Source organism: Aotus nancymaae, unplaced genomic scaffold (genome assembly GCF_030222135.1).
Source record: "Aotus nancymaae isolate 86718 unplaced genomic scaffold, 86718_ANA_hifiasm-v0.15.2.pri h1tg000022l_1, whole genome shotgun sequence".
Lineage (NCBI taxonomy): Eukaryota > Metazoa > Chordata > Mammalia > Primates > Aotidae > Aotus > Aotus nancymaae.
In genome coordinates, this window is record NW_026988435.1 from 16628249 (window position 1) to 16648574 (window position 20326).

Sequence of the window (20326 nt, forward strand, 5' to 3'; positions counted from 1 at the left end):
GAGAGAATAATAATGTTTGCATTGATTAAGAGCAGTGAGAAGTCCAGGCAATAAGGCTGGAAACACGGTTAGCATTATGAATTTTCTCAGTTTCATAGTAGTGATGTGGGTATAAATAGATTGCAGTGAGATGCAGCGTGAATGGGAATTGTGACTATCAATATTGAATCCTGATTGCTTTTCAAGAAGCTTGGCTGAGTGGTGAGGAGAGAAAGAAGGTGTTGATTTCTTGAAAAGGACAGTCTTGAGGGTAAACTTTTTAGCAAGAGAGAGATTTTATCATACTGTAGTTTGAAAAAACTAAAGTCAGTAGAGAGAAAGCAGTCGATGAAACAGAGACAGAAGATGATGGTCACACAATATCAAGTGCTGTGAAGAGAAGCTACAGAAACGGTCATCCTCATGGACTGTGAAACTCCTATAAATCAGAACTGTTGGTTAGGGGTGAAAGTTGTGATAAGTAGAATGGAAAGAACAAGATGCTATCGAGGACTATACCAGTTTCAAAAGACGATGACTTGGCCTCAGAGGCGGAGGTGTTTTTGTGCAAGGATAGAGGAGCAATGATTTAGAACTGCTGATAGCGAGCTAGAGCAAGCCTTCCTCCTTACCCTTCCACTACAGAAAACATCAGGGGTAACTTCAGGGGAAGTCAGGCTTCATTCAGGCAATGTGAATAGTAGAAGAAGCATTTGGAGGGGGTAGGGAAAAGTATGTCAAAGAGCCAGGTATTTATGTGTTTGTTATCCAAAAGGCAGAGTCGTAAGACCTCAGAGAGAAGTAACCAGCTGGATGATGCATCAGTAGAAGTCGCACCAAATTTCAAGCATAAAGAGGTAGAAATTCAGAAGAAAGAAATTAATTGGGGTGACTTGCTTATTGAAGTTAGCAACAATAGCAGGCTTCTAAGATTCAGAGTTCAGCAATGTAAATAGGACATTGACATGGAGGTTGATATTTTGATGTCTCTGGCGTGAACCTAGGCTTGGCTCTGGTATTTCTAGGAGACTGGGCTTGACTTTTATCAATTCCTTATAATAACATTTTATAAATTACATAGATATCTGTTTTCATATAAACACTAGGAAACCCTCTAGGTATAGATATTATCACTTTTTTGGAAAAGTAGAAACTAAAGCCTAAAATAATCTGAGATCATATAGTGAGTGATAGAATTGGAAGCTGAGTCTGACTCCAGGTTTGGTTTACCTCTTTTAATGATACTGGTCTCAAGTGAGTTTGAGATGGACAAGAGCTTACGAGTAGAGAATCAATCCAAATCCCCGACTACTAATAGGAAAACAACAAGGCTTATACTTTTCATTTTCAAGACACTATGCTGCATTATTCATTATGCTTATAGAGTGTCCTCATTTATACCTCAAATCACCGATGCTTCCTTATTCAGAATTACAGATAGACAGGAGTGATACAATATACAGTAAAAGTGTATGATGGTGTTCACCTGCATTTATTATATTTCATTACACAGAGGATATTCTACCTTATTGTAGACCTACTTTTCCAACATCAAATAATCCCAGAGATCCCAGTTCTTCAAGCTCAATGTCATCAAGAGGATCAGGAAGCCGACAAAGAGAACAAGCAAATGTAGGTCGAAGAAATATTGCAGAAATGCAGGTACTTGGAGGATATGAAAGAGGAGAAGATAATAATGAAGAATTAGAGGTATCTGTAATTTTTTTCCCAAGTTTACCAGTGTTAGACTGTAGCTATTTTATTAGCCTCAAAGTTAGAAACCTTCAGCAGTGTATAGGAATGTTACTGTTTTATCACAAACTTTTCAGTACTCTAATGTCTATGAAGCAGAAACTGAAGTTGTGAGAATTTGACAGTTTTCTCGAAATGTGTTCCAAAGTTTTAAGTGTTAATTGCATTTTATTTGTTTATCTAGGGTTTATGTTCATTTGCAGATTTTCAGATAAGAAATTTATACGGCAAATACATTGTTAAGAAATAAGAGCTATTGATCTAGAGATATTATAATTCATAGCATGGTAGCAGGCTATAAAAACCCAGTAAGATGGCAGAGTTATATGATGTGAGTGAGCATGTTGCCATAGTCATCAGCAGGGTAATGTGACTAGTTTGGCTAACCGTCCTTCACCTTTACACTTCTAAAAGTGTATGCCTAGTCTGTAACACTGACCTTCCCAGTTGGAGGAAATTTCTTAAGTCTTAAATTTCTTGTTAGGCTTGACAGATAGCTATACAAGATAGAGTTGGCAGTAAGCCATATCACATTATAAATTCTCCCCCTATTCAAAGATTGGATTTTCTCAATTTAATAAAAGATAAGTTGAGGACAATTTTTAATAAATATATTTGATCTTATTAAATAATATATTTAATCTTTAAAAATATATTTAATAAATATGTGTCAAGTGATAACTTTTTATAATAGAAGCTGAAAATTTGTAAGCCATTATGTCTAACTGAAAGTTCTATAAAGCTCAATGTATTTTGATTTTGAGCTTTGGAACGAGAAAGACTTTCGCCCCGCAAACAGTTAGATAAGTTGTTTTTCAAGTTTTAGTTTATTTTAAAATAGAAAAAGCCTTTTGGGGAGCAAAATGTCATTACTGTCAACTCCAGTATTTAAAACCAACAAAAGCAGAGCTAATGTTGAGTACAGCTCAGCATTACAGCTTAGGGGAGTACAGCTCAGGGCTGAGGGAAGTAGAGAACTCAACACACTCTTCCTCTCTTCTCAGAGCCCTGTGTCCCACCACACAACACTGAAGCACTATGCAGAACCCAGTTTGGCATTTATTGAATTTTCTGTGAAGACCAACTAAAGTTGATGAGTGAATTAGTTGACATGAGCACTTTCCAACATTGGCCAGTGAATAAATGAAAAAACATATTAAATTAAAATAGTAATAAATACATATAAACAAATATAAGACAATCCTCTTATGATTTATTTTCAAATGTTACAATAACGTGTCTCTTACAGGAAACTGAAAGCTGAAGACAACCAAGAGGCTTATGAGATCGAATGTGAAATTATCACTCAAGATGCCTCCTGTCTGATGACACATGACGCCAGATAAAATGTTCAGTGCAATCAGAGTGTACAAATAGTGGTTTTTATTCCTCTTATTGGGGTATCATTTTAAAAACTTTATTGGGTTTTTATTATTGTTGTTTGATCTCTAACCCTACAAAGAGCCTTCCTATTCCCCTCGCTGTTGGAGCAAACCGTTACACCTTAATTCCAGCAAGGAAAGTGCTCTGACTTCTTGCTTCCATCATCAGCCAGCAGGAGAGAACAAAAGTATTCTTTTGCATTTTACCCATGAGATATGGCATTGCACTGCTTATATGCCAAGCTAATTTATAGCGAGATATTGATCAAAGATACAAAGTTGATATTCAACCTCATGCCAAGGGCTCTCAAAGTGTAATCTTTCCATAGCCAACTGCTAATGCAAATTAAAACATATTTCATTTTAACATGATTTTAAAATCAGTTTTTCATACTACCCTTTGCTGGAAGAAACTAAAAATATAGCAAATGCAGAACCACAAGTAATTTGAATGGGGTAGAAACATTGTAAATATATACTCTTTGCAAACCCTGGTGGTATTTTATTTTGTCTTCATTTCAATCATTGAAGTATATTCTTACTGGAAATGTACTTTTGGATAAGTAGGGCTAAGCCAGTTGGATCTCTGGTTGTCTAGTCATTGTCATAAGTAAACCTAGCAAAACCTTGTTCTATTTTTCAATCAAAAAGCAACTATAAATGCGTATTACGAACAAGCGGATGTTTTTAATGACCAATTGAGTAAGAACATCCTTGTCTTAACTGGCCTAAATTTCTTCTGGTAGTGTCAGTTCAACTTTCAGAAGTGCCACTTAAGGAAGTTTGATTTTTGTTTTTGTAATGCACTGTTTTTAATCTTTCTCTCTCTCTCTCTCTTTTCTTTTTTTTGGTTTTAAAAGCACAATCACTAAACTTTATTTGTAAACCATTGTAACTATTAACCTTTTTTGTCTTATTGAAAAAAAAAATTGTTGAGAAGCGTTTTTAACCTGTTTTGTTAATGCTCTATGTTTGTATTTGGAATATTTGAATGATGACAGATGGTGAAGTGACGTGCATACTTTATTGTGGGCCATGAACCAAATGGTTCTTACTTTTCCTGGACTTAAAGAAAAAAAGAGGTTTAAGTTTGTTGTGGCCAATATTGAAACTTACAAGATTTCCTTAAAATCTGCAATAGAGGCATTACTTGCTTTCAATTGCCAAATGATGCCCTCTGACTCGTAGATTTCTATGACACTTTTTTGTCATTTTATGAATATCATTGATTTTATAATTGGTGCTATTTGAAGGAAAAAGAAAAGTCCATTTATTCATAGACAGGTATCAGATCTGACCCCACTGGAAAACAAAGGCAAACAAAACCGAACCACAAAAAACAGGCTGGTGTTCACCAAAAACTAAACGTGTTCCTTTAGATAATTCGAAAAAGTTCCATAGAAAGGGTGTGCAGTCCTAAGGGAACAATCCATGTGATTAATGTTTTCATTATGTTCATGTAAGAAGCCTCTTATTTTTAGCCATAATTTTGCATACTGAAAATCCAATAATCAGAAAAGTAATTTTGTCACATTATTTATTAAAAATGTTCTCAAATACATCTTTCTTTCTTGTGTTGATTTCTTTTTTCATTGTGTGCTGATCAAATTTATTCCATTTAATCACAAAATCGTTCTGTCTTAACATTTCACCACTGTATTATCAGATGAGTGAAAATTCTCAATTAGTTTTATGAATAACCAGGCTTTACTGTAAGCACAAATTTTACCTAACTCCTCTGAAATTAAAAATGTAAGATCAGTCAAGACCTAGAAGTTAATAATTGGATCAGAGACTAAGTCTTTAATATTAAGGGTATATTATTTTTGTTTTTGTATATGTATCTGAATTTCAGCTAATCTATTTCTAAAATAATTGGGATTCAACTAGATAAACGTGACTTGTAAAGTTTGAGCCACTTATGTTCTGTCAGCAAGAAAATTATATAAATCCGAAATGCTTATCGGTAACTATCTGCTTTCTTGTTACAAATTCATGTAAAAATTTAACAATACCTATCATATAACTTTTTGCACATTATTAAAGTTAATGTATTCAGGTATTTAGCTTTAGATGAACAATATGGGCACCATGTCTTGGAAGTTCCAAGAGCAATAGAATCTAATGAAGATTTTTTTCCTTTCACATATATATTGCTCTTCTACCTAAATTTTGTGTTTATGAAAATTTGAAAATATGAGGCAAAACATTGAACAAAGGGGGTGTAGTTTGAACTTTAATTCTATAAAAGTGAAGTAATCACCAGCATCTACTTAAAGATGACCAGGTCCACAGGTCAAGAAGTCAGTTTCTAAAAGCTACTTCAAGGAAAACTTACAGGGACATGTGTAATGACCTAATTTCTCTCTTTCCCTTGGTGGGTTGACTATAAATAAGTTAGTCTCTCTTTATTTATACTATGTGATAATACATATTGATTCTGTGTATCAGAGGACCTGATTTTGTCACAGCTGTGTTTCCTTGGACATGTTACTTAACCTCCAAGTCTCAGGTACTTCACCTGTAAATTCAGTAATACCTACCTCACAGAGCTGTTGTCAAGATTTAGTGCATTAATGCATATGATACGGACTCTGTAAACTCCATAAACAATACAAGATTATTGTTATATTTATGGACTGAAATTCATTACACATGCAATCCCCGCTTTTCATACCTAGTTTGTTTCTAAATATTTGCATGTAAGTCGAAGAATAAGTGTGGTACAAGGATGAGGTTGCTTTCATTTCCGGTGAGTAAAATTCACTGTGAAATTCCTAACTGTGGAATAAATTCTTGGTGTTTTTGTTTGTTTTGTTGCTCTTGAATTCGAGGGCCACACAGTGGGTGGTGTTACGGTGTTTACACACATATTTCATTATTGGCGGGTGCAGACATGTCACTTGAGTTCTCAACAAATAAACTGTGTTTTTTCGGGCTGCTATTCTGCCTAGTGGTAGAAAATAACATCTTAGTTCCAGATGAAGTCGATCATACCTGGCTTTTTTGATTATTTCATATGTAGTCTGGATTTTCTTCTTTCCCTTTGCACAAGGTAACATCTAAATTTCAGAGGCTGTCCCCATGTATAGAAAGTGTGGGTGGTCAGGAAGCAGGGGGCTTTTGGTATAACTGTTGTCCAAGTTTCCTTAAATGATCTTCATTTGTCATATGCTCTTCTCCCAACCTCAGTGCTCCTTATTACCAATTGATCTTCCCTGCTATTTCTAAGTCCTTCAATATAGGGTGGGTGTGAGGAGCAAGGAATGAGGGTTCCATATGCTCTTCTGTGCCATGCTGGGGCTCTAAGGACTTAGGACTTCCTCAGGGTCTCACAAGATACTACAATGGCCCCTAAACTGCTTGCTGCATTTGGACTGTGTGTTGTTTGAGGGAGGGGGTGAGAGCAACTTCTGCAGTTTTGAAGAAAGTATACTAATTATTTGCGTTTTGGAGACAATCCTATTTATGTTAAAAATAGTTTGGTAGGCCGGTACGGTGGCTCATGCCTGTAATCCCAGCACTTTGGGAGGCCCAGGCGGGTGGATCACAAGGTCAGGAGTTCAAGACCAGTCTGGCCAAAATAGTAAAACCCCGTCTTTACTAAAAATACAAAAAAATAGCCGAGTGTGGTGGTGTGCGTCTGTAATCCTAGCTACTCTGGAGGCTGAGGCAGGAGAATTGCGTGAACCCGGGAGACAGAGGTGGCAGTGAGCCGAGATTGCACCACTGCCCTCCAGCCTGGGCAACAATGTGAGACTCCGTCTCCAAAAAATAATAATTGTTAGCTACTCTAACAACTCAAGGATAAGTTTCACTGTACTACAGCTGAAGTTGAAATGAATCTTTTAGTCATCAGTGTCTCTCAATCACTTTCAACCAGGTCAAAATTTTCATTGCTTGCTGTTAAAAAACTTAAGTCTCAAAGAAACAGAGAGAGAGGATGTGTCAAACTTTTATTTACCTCATTAATAAGGTAAATAACAGAAAGAAAAAGAGCAGTCAATGGTAGCTGTGGAAGAAACTTAAATATGATTGCTGAGTTAGTAAACTTTTTCCTTTCCTTTTTTTTCTTTTTGAAACGGATTCTCACTCTGTTGTCCAGGCTGAAGTGCAATGACACCATCTCAGCTCACTGCAACCCCGACCTCCAGGGAGCAATTCTCCCTGCCTCAGCCTTGGGAGCAGCTGGCACCAGGCACCATACCTGGCTAATTTTTAGTAGAGACAGGGTTTTGCCATGTTGGCCAGGCTGGTCTCCAACTCCTGACTTCAGGCGATCTCTTCTCTTCAGTCTCTCAAGGTGCTGGGATTACAGGCATGAGCCACCATGGCTGACCGAGTTAATAAACTTTCTACAGGGCAATACACACCCAATAATTTTTACTAGGCAAGAGAATTGTAATATCCATCTTTTTCTGTGGGTTAAATAACCCTAACCTTCAGGACCACAGGAAGTCTGAAGTCAGCCACCTTTATCATTTGCAAATTATCTGTCAAAAATATACCTTGGTAATTTATGTTCACTCAGGAGAATCAGATAAAGGTCAAACAGTGACTTACTCTTGTTCATGTTTCCCCAGAAGCAGAGCCTGCAACAAAGACTTGGATGCAAACAGTTTATTTGGGAGGTAATCCCAGGAAGCGGGAGTGGGAGAGGAATAAAAGTCAATATAGACCCTTCAAAATAGGTGAAGATGCCTCTAACAGGGACTCTACCGGCTCTTCCCAGAAGCACGCAGAATGCCTAAGAGAACTTTTCATTGAAGGGCAATAGCCCCAAACAGTCAGTTAGTACCTGTTACCCATTAGCTGCAGATTGCAAGAGGGGCAGGGGATTTCACTTGCCAGTACTAATGAGCAGACCAGGTAGAAATGGAAGCCCCTAAGGCAGAAAGAAGACATGCGCCTGGCAAGGTAGTAGAGATGAGAAGATGCCAAGATGAGGTAAGTCTGAGCTCAAAGGGAACTTTTGGCCATAGCAAACCTCAAAGGAATCTACTTCTGGCAGGATGATTGGAAAATGTTTTAGCATGGTAACAAAAATCAAGCCATCATTAATTTACTACTTTTCAGATATAAGATAAATGTTCCTGCATAATGTACACATATGAAATTAGTTATAGGTGTTTTAATTACTTTCACATCGATGGAGTTTTTAACAGTTATCAATTTCTGGTACTATTGGTGTTTAATTGACATTTAACATATTTTGAAATTTTTTACAGTATCAGCATTGAAACAAAACAAAAGCAAAAAGCATGGAGAAACACCAGTGAGATGTGAATTGAATCCTTAGAGGAATAACCACAGTTATGCGTTTTCTGGCAAAGCAACAAGCTTTACAGTACCACAGAAAGTAAAATATCCCACAGTAATTCAAGTTGTGGCTTCCAACACACACATATATGCAAACACACATATACAATATTATTGAAGGCAGGTAAAATTATGAAATTCTTCAAAATAACATGAAAAACTTTACAAGCAAAGTTGAGCATGGTGTAACCAGTTTATGTGTTTTGCAAAATTATCATTGAGGCATTATATCAAATGAGACATTATATCAAATGATTGCTGAGTTAGTAAACTTTCTTTTTTCTTTTTTTTTTTTTGAGGCAGACTCTGACTCTGTTGCCCAGACTAGCGTGCAATGGTGTGATCACTGCAATCCCCGCCTCCCAGGTTCAAGTGATTCTCCCTGCCTCAGCCTTCTGAGCAGCTGGGATTACAGGAGTCTGCCACCACACCTGGCTAATTGGTAGCATTTTACAGTGACTCATACAATGAAATCTTACATTAAAAAATACTTTGGCCTGGCATGGTGGCACACACCTGTAATCCCAGCACTTTGGGAGGCTGAGGTAGACAAATCACCTGAGGTCAGGAGTTTGAGACCAGCCTGGCCAACATGGTGAATGCCATTCTCTACTAAAAATACAAAGAAATTAGTCCAGTGTGGTGGTGCATGCCTGTAATCCCAGCTACTTGGAAGGCTGAAGCAGGAGAACTGCTTGAACCCAAGAGGCAGAGGTTGCAGTGAGCCAAGATGGTGCCACTGCACTCCAGCCTGGGCAACAGAGTAAGACTCTCTCTCTAAAAAAAAAAGCAAACTTTAACATGTATACAATCCCATTGCCTTAAATTGGGCTCATCATATTTACATAGATTGAGTACTGGTTAGGGGCTGAATGTTTATGTCCTCCCTGAATTCATATGTTAAAATTCTAACCCCCAATGTGGAGTGTTAGGAGGTGGGGCCTTTGGGAGGTAATTAGGTTTCGATGGTGGAGCCTTCATGAATAGGATTAGTGTCCTTATGAAAAAAAAAAGACCCTAGAGAGCTCTTCTTCCTGCAATGAAATGAGGGACTGTCAGCAGTCCACAATCTGAAAGAGGGCTGTCACCAAAAGTCAGCTATGCTGGCACTTTGGTCTTAGACTTTCAGCTTCCAAAACTGCAAGAAATCAATTTCTCTTGTCTCCAAGCCACCCTGTCTATGGCACTTTGTTACAGAAGCTTGAACTGCCTAAGTCAGGCACTTTTTAAAATTCAAATCTTTGACATAATCACTAGCTCACATCTATGTTAATCTTCCCTCTTTCAGAAATTCTCCCTCTGTTTGGGAAAAGCTCTGAGCTCTTCAACCTCAAGTAAAATAGCTTTTAATGCCTCTGGCTCAAGTTCCTTTTGTAGCCTGCTCAGCTTCAGAAATTAACAAAAATAATCTGGACAAGTAGGGTTTCTTTCCCTGCCCTGTACCTCAGGGGTCTCCTGTACTTTGGCCTACCTTCCTGGAAACTTTTAAGTCCTCCTCTGGTGCCTGAGATGGGCCTGCGAAGGCAGCACCAACAAGACTGGGTGCTGGAGCCTGAAGGGGGACTAATGTAGGCCCCCTGCATATGGGATTGATATTTGAGGGGCTGCAAAATTCAGAATGAATACCTATGGGGTACTCCTGGGACCCTGTAGCTGGCCTTCTGGTTCCAGAAGACTGCAATCTATTGAGATCTACTATGTGCTAGAAACTAAGATAAACTCTGGAAGTGCTCACAATGTAATGGGAGGCAGACTGTTTTAGTTTATTTTCACACTACTATGATGCAATACCTGAGACTGCATAATTTATAAAGGAAAGACGTTTAATTGACTCAGTTCCACATGGCTGGGGAGGCCTTAGGAAACTTACAGTCATGGCAGAAGTGGAAGCAAACACATCCTTCTTCACTTGGTGGTAGGATTGAGAAGAAGGAGAACCCAGCGAAGGGGAAGGCCCCTTATAAAACCAACAGATCTCATGAGAACTTACTATCAGGAGAATAGCATGAGCAGCATGAGGGTAACCACTCCCATGATGAATTTTCTCCCACCAAATCCCTCCCATGACGAGTGGGGATTATGGGAACTACAATTCAAGATAAGATTTGTGTGGAGACACAGCCAAACCATATCAAAGACATATACAACACTGTAAACTATGTAATGGAAGTATTTACACAGCAAATTGCTAGCTGATTGCTCACAATGGCAGACATTTCTTTCATAGGATAGAATGAGGTTATGCTACCAGAATGGTACTGACATGCCTGATTTGCAATGACTTAAATTATAAACAGAGGCCCTGCAGAAGCATTTGCCCTCACCTGGCAGCCAGGGCAGCCCTGAACATAGGGAGGGAGCATATTTTAAAACCAGTCTGGGCTGGGTGCAGTGGCTCACACCTGTAATCCTAGCACTTTGGAAGGCCGAGGCAGGCAGATCACGAGCTCAGGAGATCAAGACCATCCTGGCTAACACAGTGAAACCTCATCTCTACTAAAATTACAAACAATTAGCTGGGCGTGATGGTGGGCACCTGTAGTCCCAGCTAATCGGGAGGCTAAGGCAGGAGAATCGCTTAAACCTGGGAGGTGGAGGTTGCAGTGAGTCCAGATTGCGCCACTGCACTCCAGCCTGAGCAACAGAGCGAGACACTGTCTCAAACAACAAACAGTGTAATAAAAACCTGTGTTTTTATACGGAATGTCTATTAATAGACCTTATATTTTCCACAATAAGGGAGTATAGGTAGTATATATTCAATATCTTACCTACCTGTTCTCTGTAGAGGTTATGCACAAGTCATCTCTAAAATGCCTCTTCTCTTGCTGTACAAAAGTGAGTGTTTATGCGTATGTGTCTGTGATTTTGGTAGGAAAGCCATAATAGAGTAAATGAAGTGTGTGGGTTCTTATACCCTTATACCTGTTTTTGTTTTCAAACCTACAAGACAAAATTAAGCCACATGTCAGTGAGGGCTTGGAAAGTGAAAGGCATTTGGAAAAGCTACTGAGTAAAATACCACAGGAAGTAAATTAGGAAGAAATGGATTACTAAAAAATGTGGATATTTACTGTTTACTTGCTATAATTTCAACATATAGTCACATTAAATTTTAGCCAAAATTGGTGTGGAATATCTAGTCTTAATCAATTTGGATAGATGAAGAAACTAATATTTTCGAAGCCTAGAAAATTTGCTGAAATTCACAATACAGAAATACAAATGGAATGTGGATATCAATCCAGTTTCAAGTCTAGTACTCTTTCCAAAAATTAAAACTTAAAAAACAAACAAAAAACATGTCTTCACTGTAGAAAATGATAAGCAATTGAGGTGACGGATATGTTAATTAGCTTGATTTAATCATTCTACATTGTACACATAGAGCTTTATAGTCTATGAATATATATAATTATAATATCAATTTACAATAAAATTAAAAACAAACCATCTTTCAAGTATGAGAATCAAGTTAACAAACTTTAAAACAATAACCAACTTCCATTCTTAATTATAACTGAAATGTGAAAAAAGCTGTCTGTGTTGGCAATAGGGAGAGGGATAGATGCTAAAGGTGCTCTTCCCAAATCGTTAAGAGGACTAGCATCAATAATTAATATGTAAATTTTAAAATATTGTTTAGACTTCCAAAGACCAATTTTAAAAATAAGAAATTAGAACTGATAATTTCCAAGCATTTCAAATGTGCATTTATATGCATATAAGATGTACAATCCCATATTAATATTGCTAATACTAAAGGACTTTAGCAATTTGACCTAAAAGCAACTTAACCTTCCCAGTATACTTACCTTCATTTTATCGGAAAAGAACTTGAGAAATTGTTAAAGGTTATAGAACATGGCTTCTTAAGTCAGAATTTTTAATTGCATTGCCAAACCCTGCAATCTCATTGATCCCACTTACGCCTCTCTCTATGGGAAAGTAAAATATTTTGGCGAGGTTATAACATGTTTCTTTAAATCTGACTTTTTAAAATGAGCGAATAAATTTATAGTAATACCTTATCATTTAAAAGTACTATGCTTGTAGTACTTTGGAGAAAAATAATTCAAGAGAACTATCAAGTTGCTTAGACTAATAATGTACCTATGCATAGGAATAGCATATATTCAGAAGTTAATATATTTATATGGATGATTTAAGATCAACAATTGTTAATTAAACTGCACATGTTTCAAGTGTGCATAATTAAACAATCATTTTGAATAAACAGCATTCTGCTCTATACTATGGTGCCAAAAATATGACTACTGGACTATCCTAAAAAATTAGTCATACTCTGCAGCATAATCAAAAGAGTTTAATTAATTTACTCATCACCTTTTTCTCATGCTCTTTGATTTCCATCTGGGCATTCATTTATTGATTCAGCAATCTACTGAGCATTTATTACCTGCTAGGAGCTAAGATAAACTCTGAGAGTGCTCACAATGAACTAAGATAAACTTTGGAAGTGCTCACAAGTAATTGGAGGCAGACATACATAACAATGTAAACAATGTAACAGAAGTATTTACACAGCAATAAAGAAGTTTGTGGAAACTCCAAACAGGAATGGGAGACATGTTGTGTCTGGATTACGAAGGCTGAAAAAGTCATCAATTAATCTGTAACATCAAAAGCTTTCCTGTCTCAAAATTGTACCCCCTTCTACTTAAAAAAGCATGTAGAATGCGTTTTAAAATTAAGGTAGATTTAGATAAACCAAAAAGAGCAGTTATTGAATATGTTTGAGAAAAGTGACGTCCTTCCACTTAAAAAAGCATGTAGAATTCATTGTAAAATTAAGGTAGATTTTGATGAACGAAAAAGACCAGTTATTAATTATGTTTGAGAAATGTAATTTGGATTGTTTTTATTCAATTTCCATCATTCTCCAACTAAAACAGTTTTAGAATTACACAAATCTAAATACATCATCAATAAAAGCATAAAAGGATTACATGATAAATATTTTAAGAGGATTTGAGAGTAAATCATTTTCCTTTACATTTAATTTATCTCTTTTATATAGACTGTGTCAGTAACAATGCTTCTGAGCACAGATTATAAATGCAAAACACATAAAATCCAAGTCAGTGTAGCTAAGCAAGTCAGGGTGGGTAATTTATGGTGTAAGGAAATGAAAAGTACAACAAAAGAGCTCTGAGCAGACATGGTTCGATCAAGGCTCTGCCTCCATTTGTCTGTGAATCCCTTTGCTCTACTTGGCTTCCTATGTTGCTTTCTTTCTCAAGCTGTTATCTACATGTCTGCAACAGACCATTGGTCAGTCTCGAGCCACACTCCATATTCAGAGGCAGAGAGACAAAAGCAACATAGTTTCTCAACGGTCTCTGAAAATGCATCCCAGTCATCTGAATTGTTATGCATGCTCTTTCCAGGACTAATTCTGTGTCCAGAGAAACACCACGTTAACTGTTTGGCTAAGCCTGTGTTCCCTTAGACCCATCAGGTCCTCTACTGCAATGTACTTATCTATTACTCTTGAAGTATGTGGACACTTTGTTGAAGATAATGAATGATGGGAAAGCACGCAACAGTGATTAAAACACACACCTCTTTACTCATACATTTAGCAATTAGTCTGTGCTCTGTATTTAGCCTTTACACATAGTTTATGCAGTAACTTTTCAATGTATGTATTAATTAAAATTTTGTGGGTACATAGTAAGCATTTACATTTATAGGGATATTTTTAAATGGTAACGAATTTTTGACACTTCTCTCATCAAGAGGCAAGGTCTATGACCTGTCCCTTTGAATCATGGTAAGACTGTGGCTGTTCCAATCAATAAAGAAAGGTTACTGACTTCTGCATTTAGGTCATTCACATTCATACAACTTCTTCTTGGTTCTTTCCACATTTGCTCTGCAGAAGCTTACCCTTGGAATCCAGCTGCTATGCTGTAAAAATCCTAGCTATCAATAAAGGTCTTTTGTGAGTCCAGAGTCCCACTCCAGTATAGCCTGAGTGCCTGCTATGGGAGTCTGATGATGATTCTAATCCTTAGCCATTTGAGTCACCACAGTCTCACAACATCCCAGCTGGAGCCCCAGACTTCATAGAGAGCTGTAAAGACATCCCAAGATAAGTTATCCCAGCTGTGCCTCAAATTCCCGACCTACCGAATCCATGAGCATAAAATGAATGATACTTTATGCCACTAAGTTTGGAGTGGTTTGTTACACAGCAATAACCAGAACTTCTTAAATGTCTCTAGTAAATAGAAAATCTATAAACTTGGGAAAGGGAAGAAACAAGATCTAAAAATAACGGGAGTTGCCAGGCATTTAAGCAACAGCATATGTTTTGAGATGGGACAATAATGTTTTTGAAATAGGAAAATGGTAAACAAAGCCCTATATTATGTGTCCAGTATCATCCTTAATGATCCAAGTAGTACATTGTTTAGCTGTAAAGAATCTGCTGCCCTGCTTCTCAGGTTTTACTTTATAAACCAGAAATGTGATGTTTCTTCCCTTAGATTGTATCTGCCAGAGAAGCTACAGGAGTTTTTGAGAGAAATCTTTAGTTCAGGGAAGAACTTTTCTGCTTATAATCGGGGCCTAAATCGCTCACTTAGATTATAACAATCAAATCATTTCCCTTGCTTTCTCTTCCTACCTTTAATTTTTTTGTTTGTTTATTCCTTCTTGGCAACTTCACCCAAACAAGAAAAACCATCAGGAATAGAAAATACACTAATATTTAATTCCCTTATAGTAGAAATAAATGCTTAGTATAAAAAGTATAAAATCAAAAACCTGCAGAGTATTTCCCTGCTTATTTACAGTATTTCTAGAATTTTACAGTTTGCGATATATTTTCAAATACACTTTAAAATATAATATACATCATACTTTAAATTTATTACTTTGCATATGAGATAGTGAAGACTCAAGGAGGCTCTATGTCTTGCCCAAGATCACACAGTTAGGCTAGGACTTACCCAATTAGGTTAGGACTCATACAAAGACAAAGGTCCATTGCTGGTTGGGTGTGGTTGCTCACGTATGCAATCCCAGCACTTTGAGAGGCCAAGGCAGGAGTATCCCTTGAGACTAGGAGTTAGAGACCAGCCTGGCAACATAGAAAAGTCCCATCTCTACAAAAAGAAAAAAAAAAAAAAAAAAAAATGAAAGAAGTGTGGTGTATTCCTGTGGTCCTGTTGTCCAAGCTACTTAGAAGACTTAGCGGGGAGGATCCCTTGAGCCTGAGAGATGAAAGCTGCAATGAGCCATGATCACGCCATTGCACTCAGCCTCGGCAACAGAGTGAACTCATGTCTCGAAAAAAAAAAGTTCATTGATACAGATTTGACTTCAAAACATTGTATACCAAGCCTCTGCTTTCATCTATTTACCATTTATATGTTAATACTCTTATATTAATGTTTTATATAGACTAAAAGTAAAATTTTAACGGAGTGATGAAATGCATCACAGTGTATCACCTGAATTTACTGCATTGCCAATTTAAATAACATACATATTCTAATATCTTCCCCAATTTCCTTAAGGACCTCATCCCCTGGCAGGTATTGAATTGCTAGTCTTTCCCCATCTAAAATTATTCAGGAGTTACTGGAGATTACTAAATCCAGAGGAGATTTCTGAAGCACAAAATTCACAGAGAGACCAGTGAACTGAAGTTGAATATTGCCATTCGTCCTTGGAATCTGGTGTCAGTGTTATAACTAGTCCTGCACAGTTGTTTATGAACTTCCAGATGCTATTGCCTTCTAGGAATCTACCTAAAACATAGTACATTCTCACGTTCACTGTCAAGGAAATAGATCTTATTTTTTACTGTATTTTATGGACTTCCAGGGTAACATGCTGACCTAGAAATAGCTCACTCCCAAGAACCTCTGGTGATTTAACCAACATCTCCTGCTTAGATATCCCATTTTCTCAAGGGTCTGGTTTGCCTTTGTATTAGGCTTTTGTCTGGAGCTACTTTGATTTACCAAAAACGTTTCACTACCTTCTATTCTTCTATGTGTTTTCAGTGCCACAACCAGAGGTATACTTTTAAAGTATATTTTTGGTCACCATTTCTTTCTTTCAAAGCTCCCCTAGCTTCTTGTCTCACTCACAGTAAAAAGGCAATGAAATATGAGCTTTCCTCCCTTTACTTGTATCACCTGCAATTTTTAGCATCCACTGCCATGGCTTCCCTGCTCTTTCAAAAATAAAACTGGAAGCTCCTACCTCTGGATATTTGCATTTGATATTCCGAGACTGATCGATTTGAGCTATCCCCATGTCTCGCTCACTTACATCATGTCTTTGCTTTCTAAATAAGGTCTGTGACTACCCTGTTTCAAATTGTACCTCGCCGACCATACTCCTTTTCTTCTTTCATACCAAATATTTCCCATAGTAATTGTCCCTTGGGCATTCTCCTTGTTAATCATCTGTTCCCCCAGCAAAAGCAAAACTCTTTCAGAATAGGAATTATTGTGTTTTCTCCACAATGCCTAGAACAAAGCCCTCAAACATAACATAGCCCCTCAAAAATACACACTGCATATTGTGTAAGTTGAGTAGGAAAGGCAACTGTAGTCAGCACAGGCAATAACAAAAAGTTATTTAGGAGAAAAGCTTTTATTCTTGGGCTGGTCCCTGGAGAGGGTCTTTTTTTTTTTTTTTTTTTTTTGAGACGGAGTTTCGCTCTTGTTACCCAGGCTGGAGTGCAATGGCACGATCTCGGCTCACCGCAACCTCCGCCTCTTGGGTTCAGGAAATTCTCCTGCCTCAGCCTCCTGAGTAGCTGGGATTACAGGCACGCGCCACCATGCCCAGCTAATTTTTTGTATTTTTAGTAGATATGGGGTTTCACCATGTTGGCCAGGATGGTCTCGATCTCTTGACCTCGTGATCCAAATATGCCAGTGTAGAGCAAGTAGACATCAACCATCCTGACTGAAAGGTTTGGAGTCTTTTATTTCTGTGGGCCTTGAGAAAAGTTATCACTTTTCTGAAGACATCGTAAAAGAAGAGACAACACTTTTAAAGACCAAACACTTTCTGGGCAGGAAATAACAGATTCAGCCTCCATTCCCTCAAATAAGAAGCTAGTAAGATTTATGCAAGTGGATCTTTACCCCCTCACATTCATTTATTTTTTTCTCATTATACACTCAGATTCCATGATCTGCCATTAAAATCACTCTTGCCAATTACACTGTATTTTCTTCATCCTTTCACTCTTCTTACTCTCATTTCCCAAACTTCCAACTCATTTTCCCCAAGGATTAAATCAAAGCTTCAGCCAGTGACCTTACTTTTTATTTCATTAAGAACAAAACAAAACAGAGAATTTTTCCCACATCTTCTACCAACCACCAACATGCCCAGGTTAGTACTCACTCTACTCTCAGTCCTGTTAAAGTGGGTGAACTCTCCAGGCTCGTTCACTTAACACCAACCCACAACTTGTCCATTAGAACCCACTCCCTCTTACCTACTCAAAGTCATCAACCCAGCAATTGTCCTCTTCTTTCTTTCCATAATCATTTTTTCCATATGAATATAAGCTGAAAAACATCTTCCAATATCTTCAATCTCCATATTCTCTCTAGGGCCCCCGTTTCCTTTCACTGCCTCATTTCTCTGTTTCTCTTGTGTTTTGTGCTGTCACATGTCACTTAACTATGGGGATATGTCCTGAGAAATCATCCTTAGGTGACTTCAACATTGTATGGACTTGATAGAGTGTACTTATACAAGCCTAGACAGTATAGCCAACTACATACACACCTAGGCTAAGTGGTATATACATTTGGATGAATCGTTACCACCTGTAATCAGTAGAGGCAATATCAAAATGTTATCTATGAGAAAAGTATTTTACATGACCCTGCTTTATTTTTCTCTATAGCATTTTCACACTTTTATATTTACTTGTTTATTGTTTGTGTACACTCACTAGAATGTAACCTCCAAGAGGCAGAAAATTTGATCTATTTACTGCTACATCTGCAATTTCTATCACATTGCCAGCAAGCATTCAACAAGTGTTGTTGAGTTAATTAGTGAAATTGCCAAGAGTGATAGTTTATCTTCCTAGTTTATGAGGTTCTCTGCAGAACACTGTTTCATGTGTATTCTTATTGATGCCTCAATAATTCTATGAATTTATTACTCTTTGCTATATGTTATAAATGAGGAAAGACATTTAGAAATGTCCAAGGGCTTACATGAGTTCAGAGGAGTAGGATGTGGCAGAAGGAAGATTTGAATCAAGGCTGTGTCTACCTGGCTATGTTCTCAACTGCTACTTAAAATATGCTTTCCTTTTAAAACATAATGGTCTTCATTCTATTTATTTAGTAGGACTGCATGTTTCTTGAACCTAACATTTTTCTCCCCTCAACTTTTGAAAGTAAATCATTTTGAATTTAAATCTGAGTTTAGGCAAAAAAGACATGGTTGACTCCTATTCTCTGTCTTCATCTGCCTCTCTCTGTCTCGGTCTCTCTTCCTCTTTCTCTTTCTCTCTTCCTCTCTCCTGTCTCTTTCTGAAAATTGGTCTTCGTGTTATTGGCAATGTTTCTTAGGTTAAAAAAGTTCGGACAGAGGAAAGGATTCAGCTTTTGTTTCATATGCCAAACTTCCAAAGTTACTGACAAGAAGTGCTCTAAGAAGACAGTTTGCTACGTTTTCTGTTAATGCATATTCAATAATAAGTCTAAAACCATGGAAAAGAAAATTTGATTCTAAAATAATCTTGAGAGATAAAAGATGAAAAAGATACACAACTGTATTTTATTGCCATTTTAATTTTCTTTCATTTTCATATTCTAAAATGTTTTCAACTGTAGCCAGACTATCACAGATAATAAATGAAGTGATTGAGAGCCTGAATTATTACCAAAAAATAAATATAGAAACTTCATAATGTAATTCACTCCTAATACCTTATTTCTTAAATATAAATTATGTTTGTATTTAAAGATAAAATATTTTCTTCCTAACATGACTGTTAAGAGTATGTAGCTAGGCAGACATGAGCAGGGCAGGAAATGGCCGCTCCCCCAGTCCCACCAACCAGGAATGTCAGGTGAGTATTAGGTGATGGTCAGGTGGCTATTAAATGATCTGTCTAAACTAATTGGTTGCAGCCACCACCAGAGAAAGGCAGTCTCCCAATAGACAGAAACACTAAGCTGGTGATCAGCGGCATTCCAAAAAGATCTCAGGATTTGGGTGAATGGACTCAAGCATGTGCAAAGAGGCAAAATGGCTGAGTTTAACTGGTATGTGACCTTCCTTTAGGAACATTCTACTGGTAAAGAAAAAACACCTCAAATGAGCATGTGCATAACTTCAGTAACTTCAGTACACATACTGAGTATATGGCCCCTTCTAAGCACAGAAAGGCCACTGTGCATACAGATAGTCCACTCCAAGGGAAGAATCAGTGGAGAAGAAATGCAAATTGCAGAATCATGCCAACGTACAAAACCCTAAGTCAAGGGTCGGACAGCACACTTGGATCTCTCAAGTTGCCAACTTGGCCCTCTTCCAAGTGTGCTTTACTTCCTTTTGCTTTTGCTCTAAAACTTTTTTTTAATTGAGACAGAGTCTTGCTCCGTTGCCAGGTTGGAGTGCAGTGGTGTGATCTCGGCTCGCTTCAACCTCTGCCTCCAGGTTCAAGTAATTCTCCTGCCTCAGCCTCCCGAGTAGCTGGGACTACAGGCGCATGCCACCACGCCCAGCTAATTTTTTGTATTTTAGTAGAGATAAGTTTTCACCATGTTGGCCAGGATGGTCTCCATCTCCCTCGTGATCTGCCCGCCTTGGCCTCCCAAAGTGCTGAGATTACTGGCATGAGCCACCACACCCAGCTGTTGTGA

The 20326-nt window shown here is 37.6% G+C and overlaps 1 protein-coding gene across 6 annotated transcripts in view; it reads left to right on the top strand.

Annotated features, from left to right (window-relative positions):
* ROBO1 (roundabout guidance receptor 1) overlaps positions 1-4674 on the top strand; it is a 1127367-nt gene extending 1122693 nt beyond the window's left edge. For all 6 annotated transcript variants that reach the window (XM_064380017.1, XM_064380018.1, XM_064380019.1 and 3 more), the window contains 2 exons: positions 1493-1689; positions 2981-4674. In XM_064380017.1, the coding sequence (XP_064236087.1) occupies positions 1493-1689; positions 2981-2995 (212 nt within the window). In that variant the 3' untranslated portion in view covers positions 2996-4674. The remainder of the gene's footprint in view (positions 1-1492; positions 1690-2980) is intronic.
* Positions 4675-20326: the final 15652 nt, after the last annotated feature.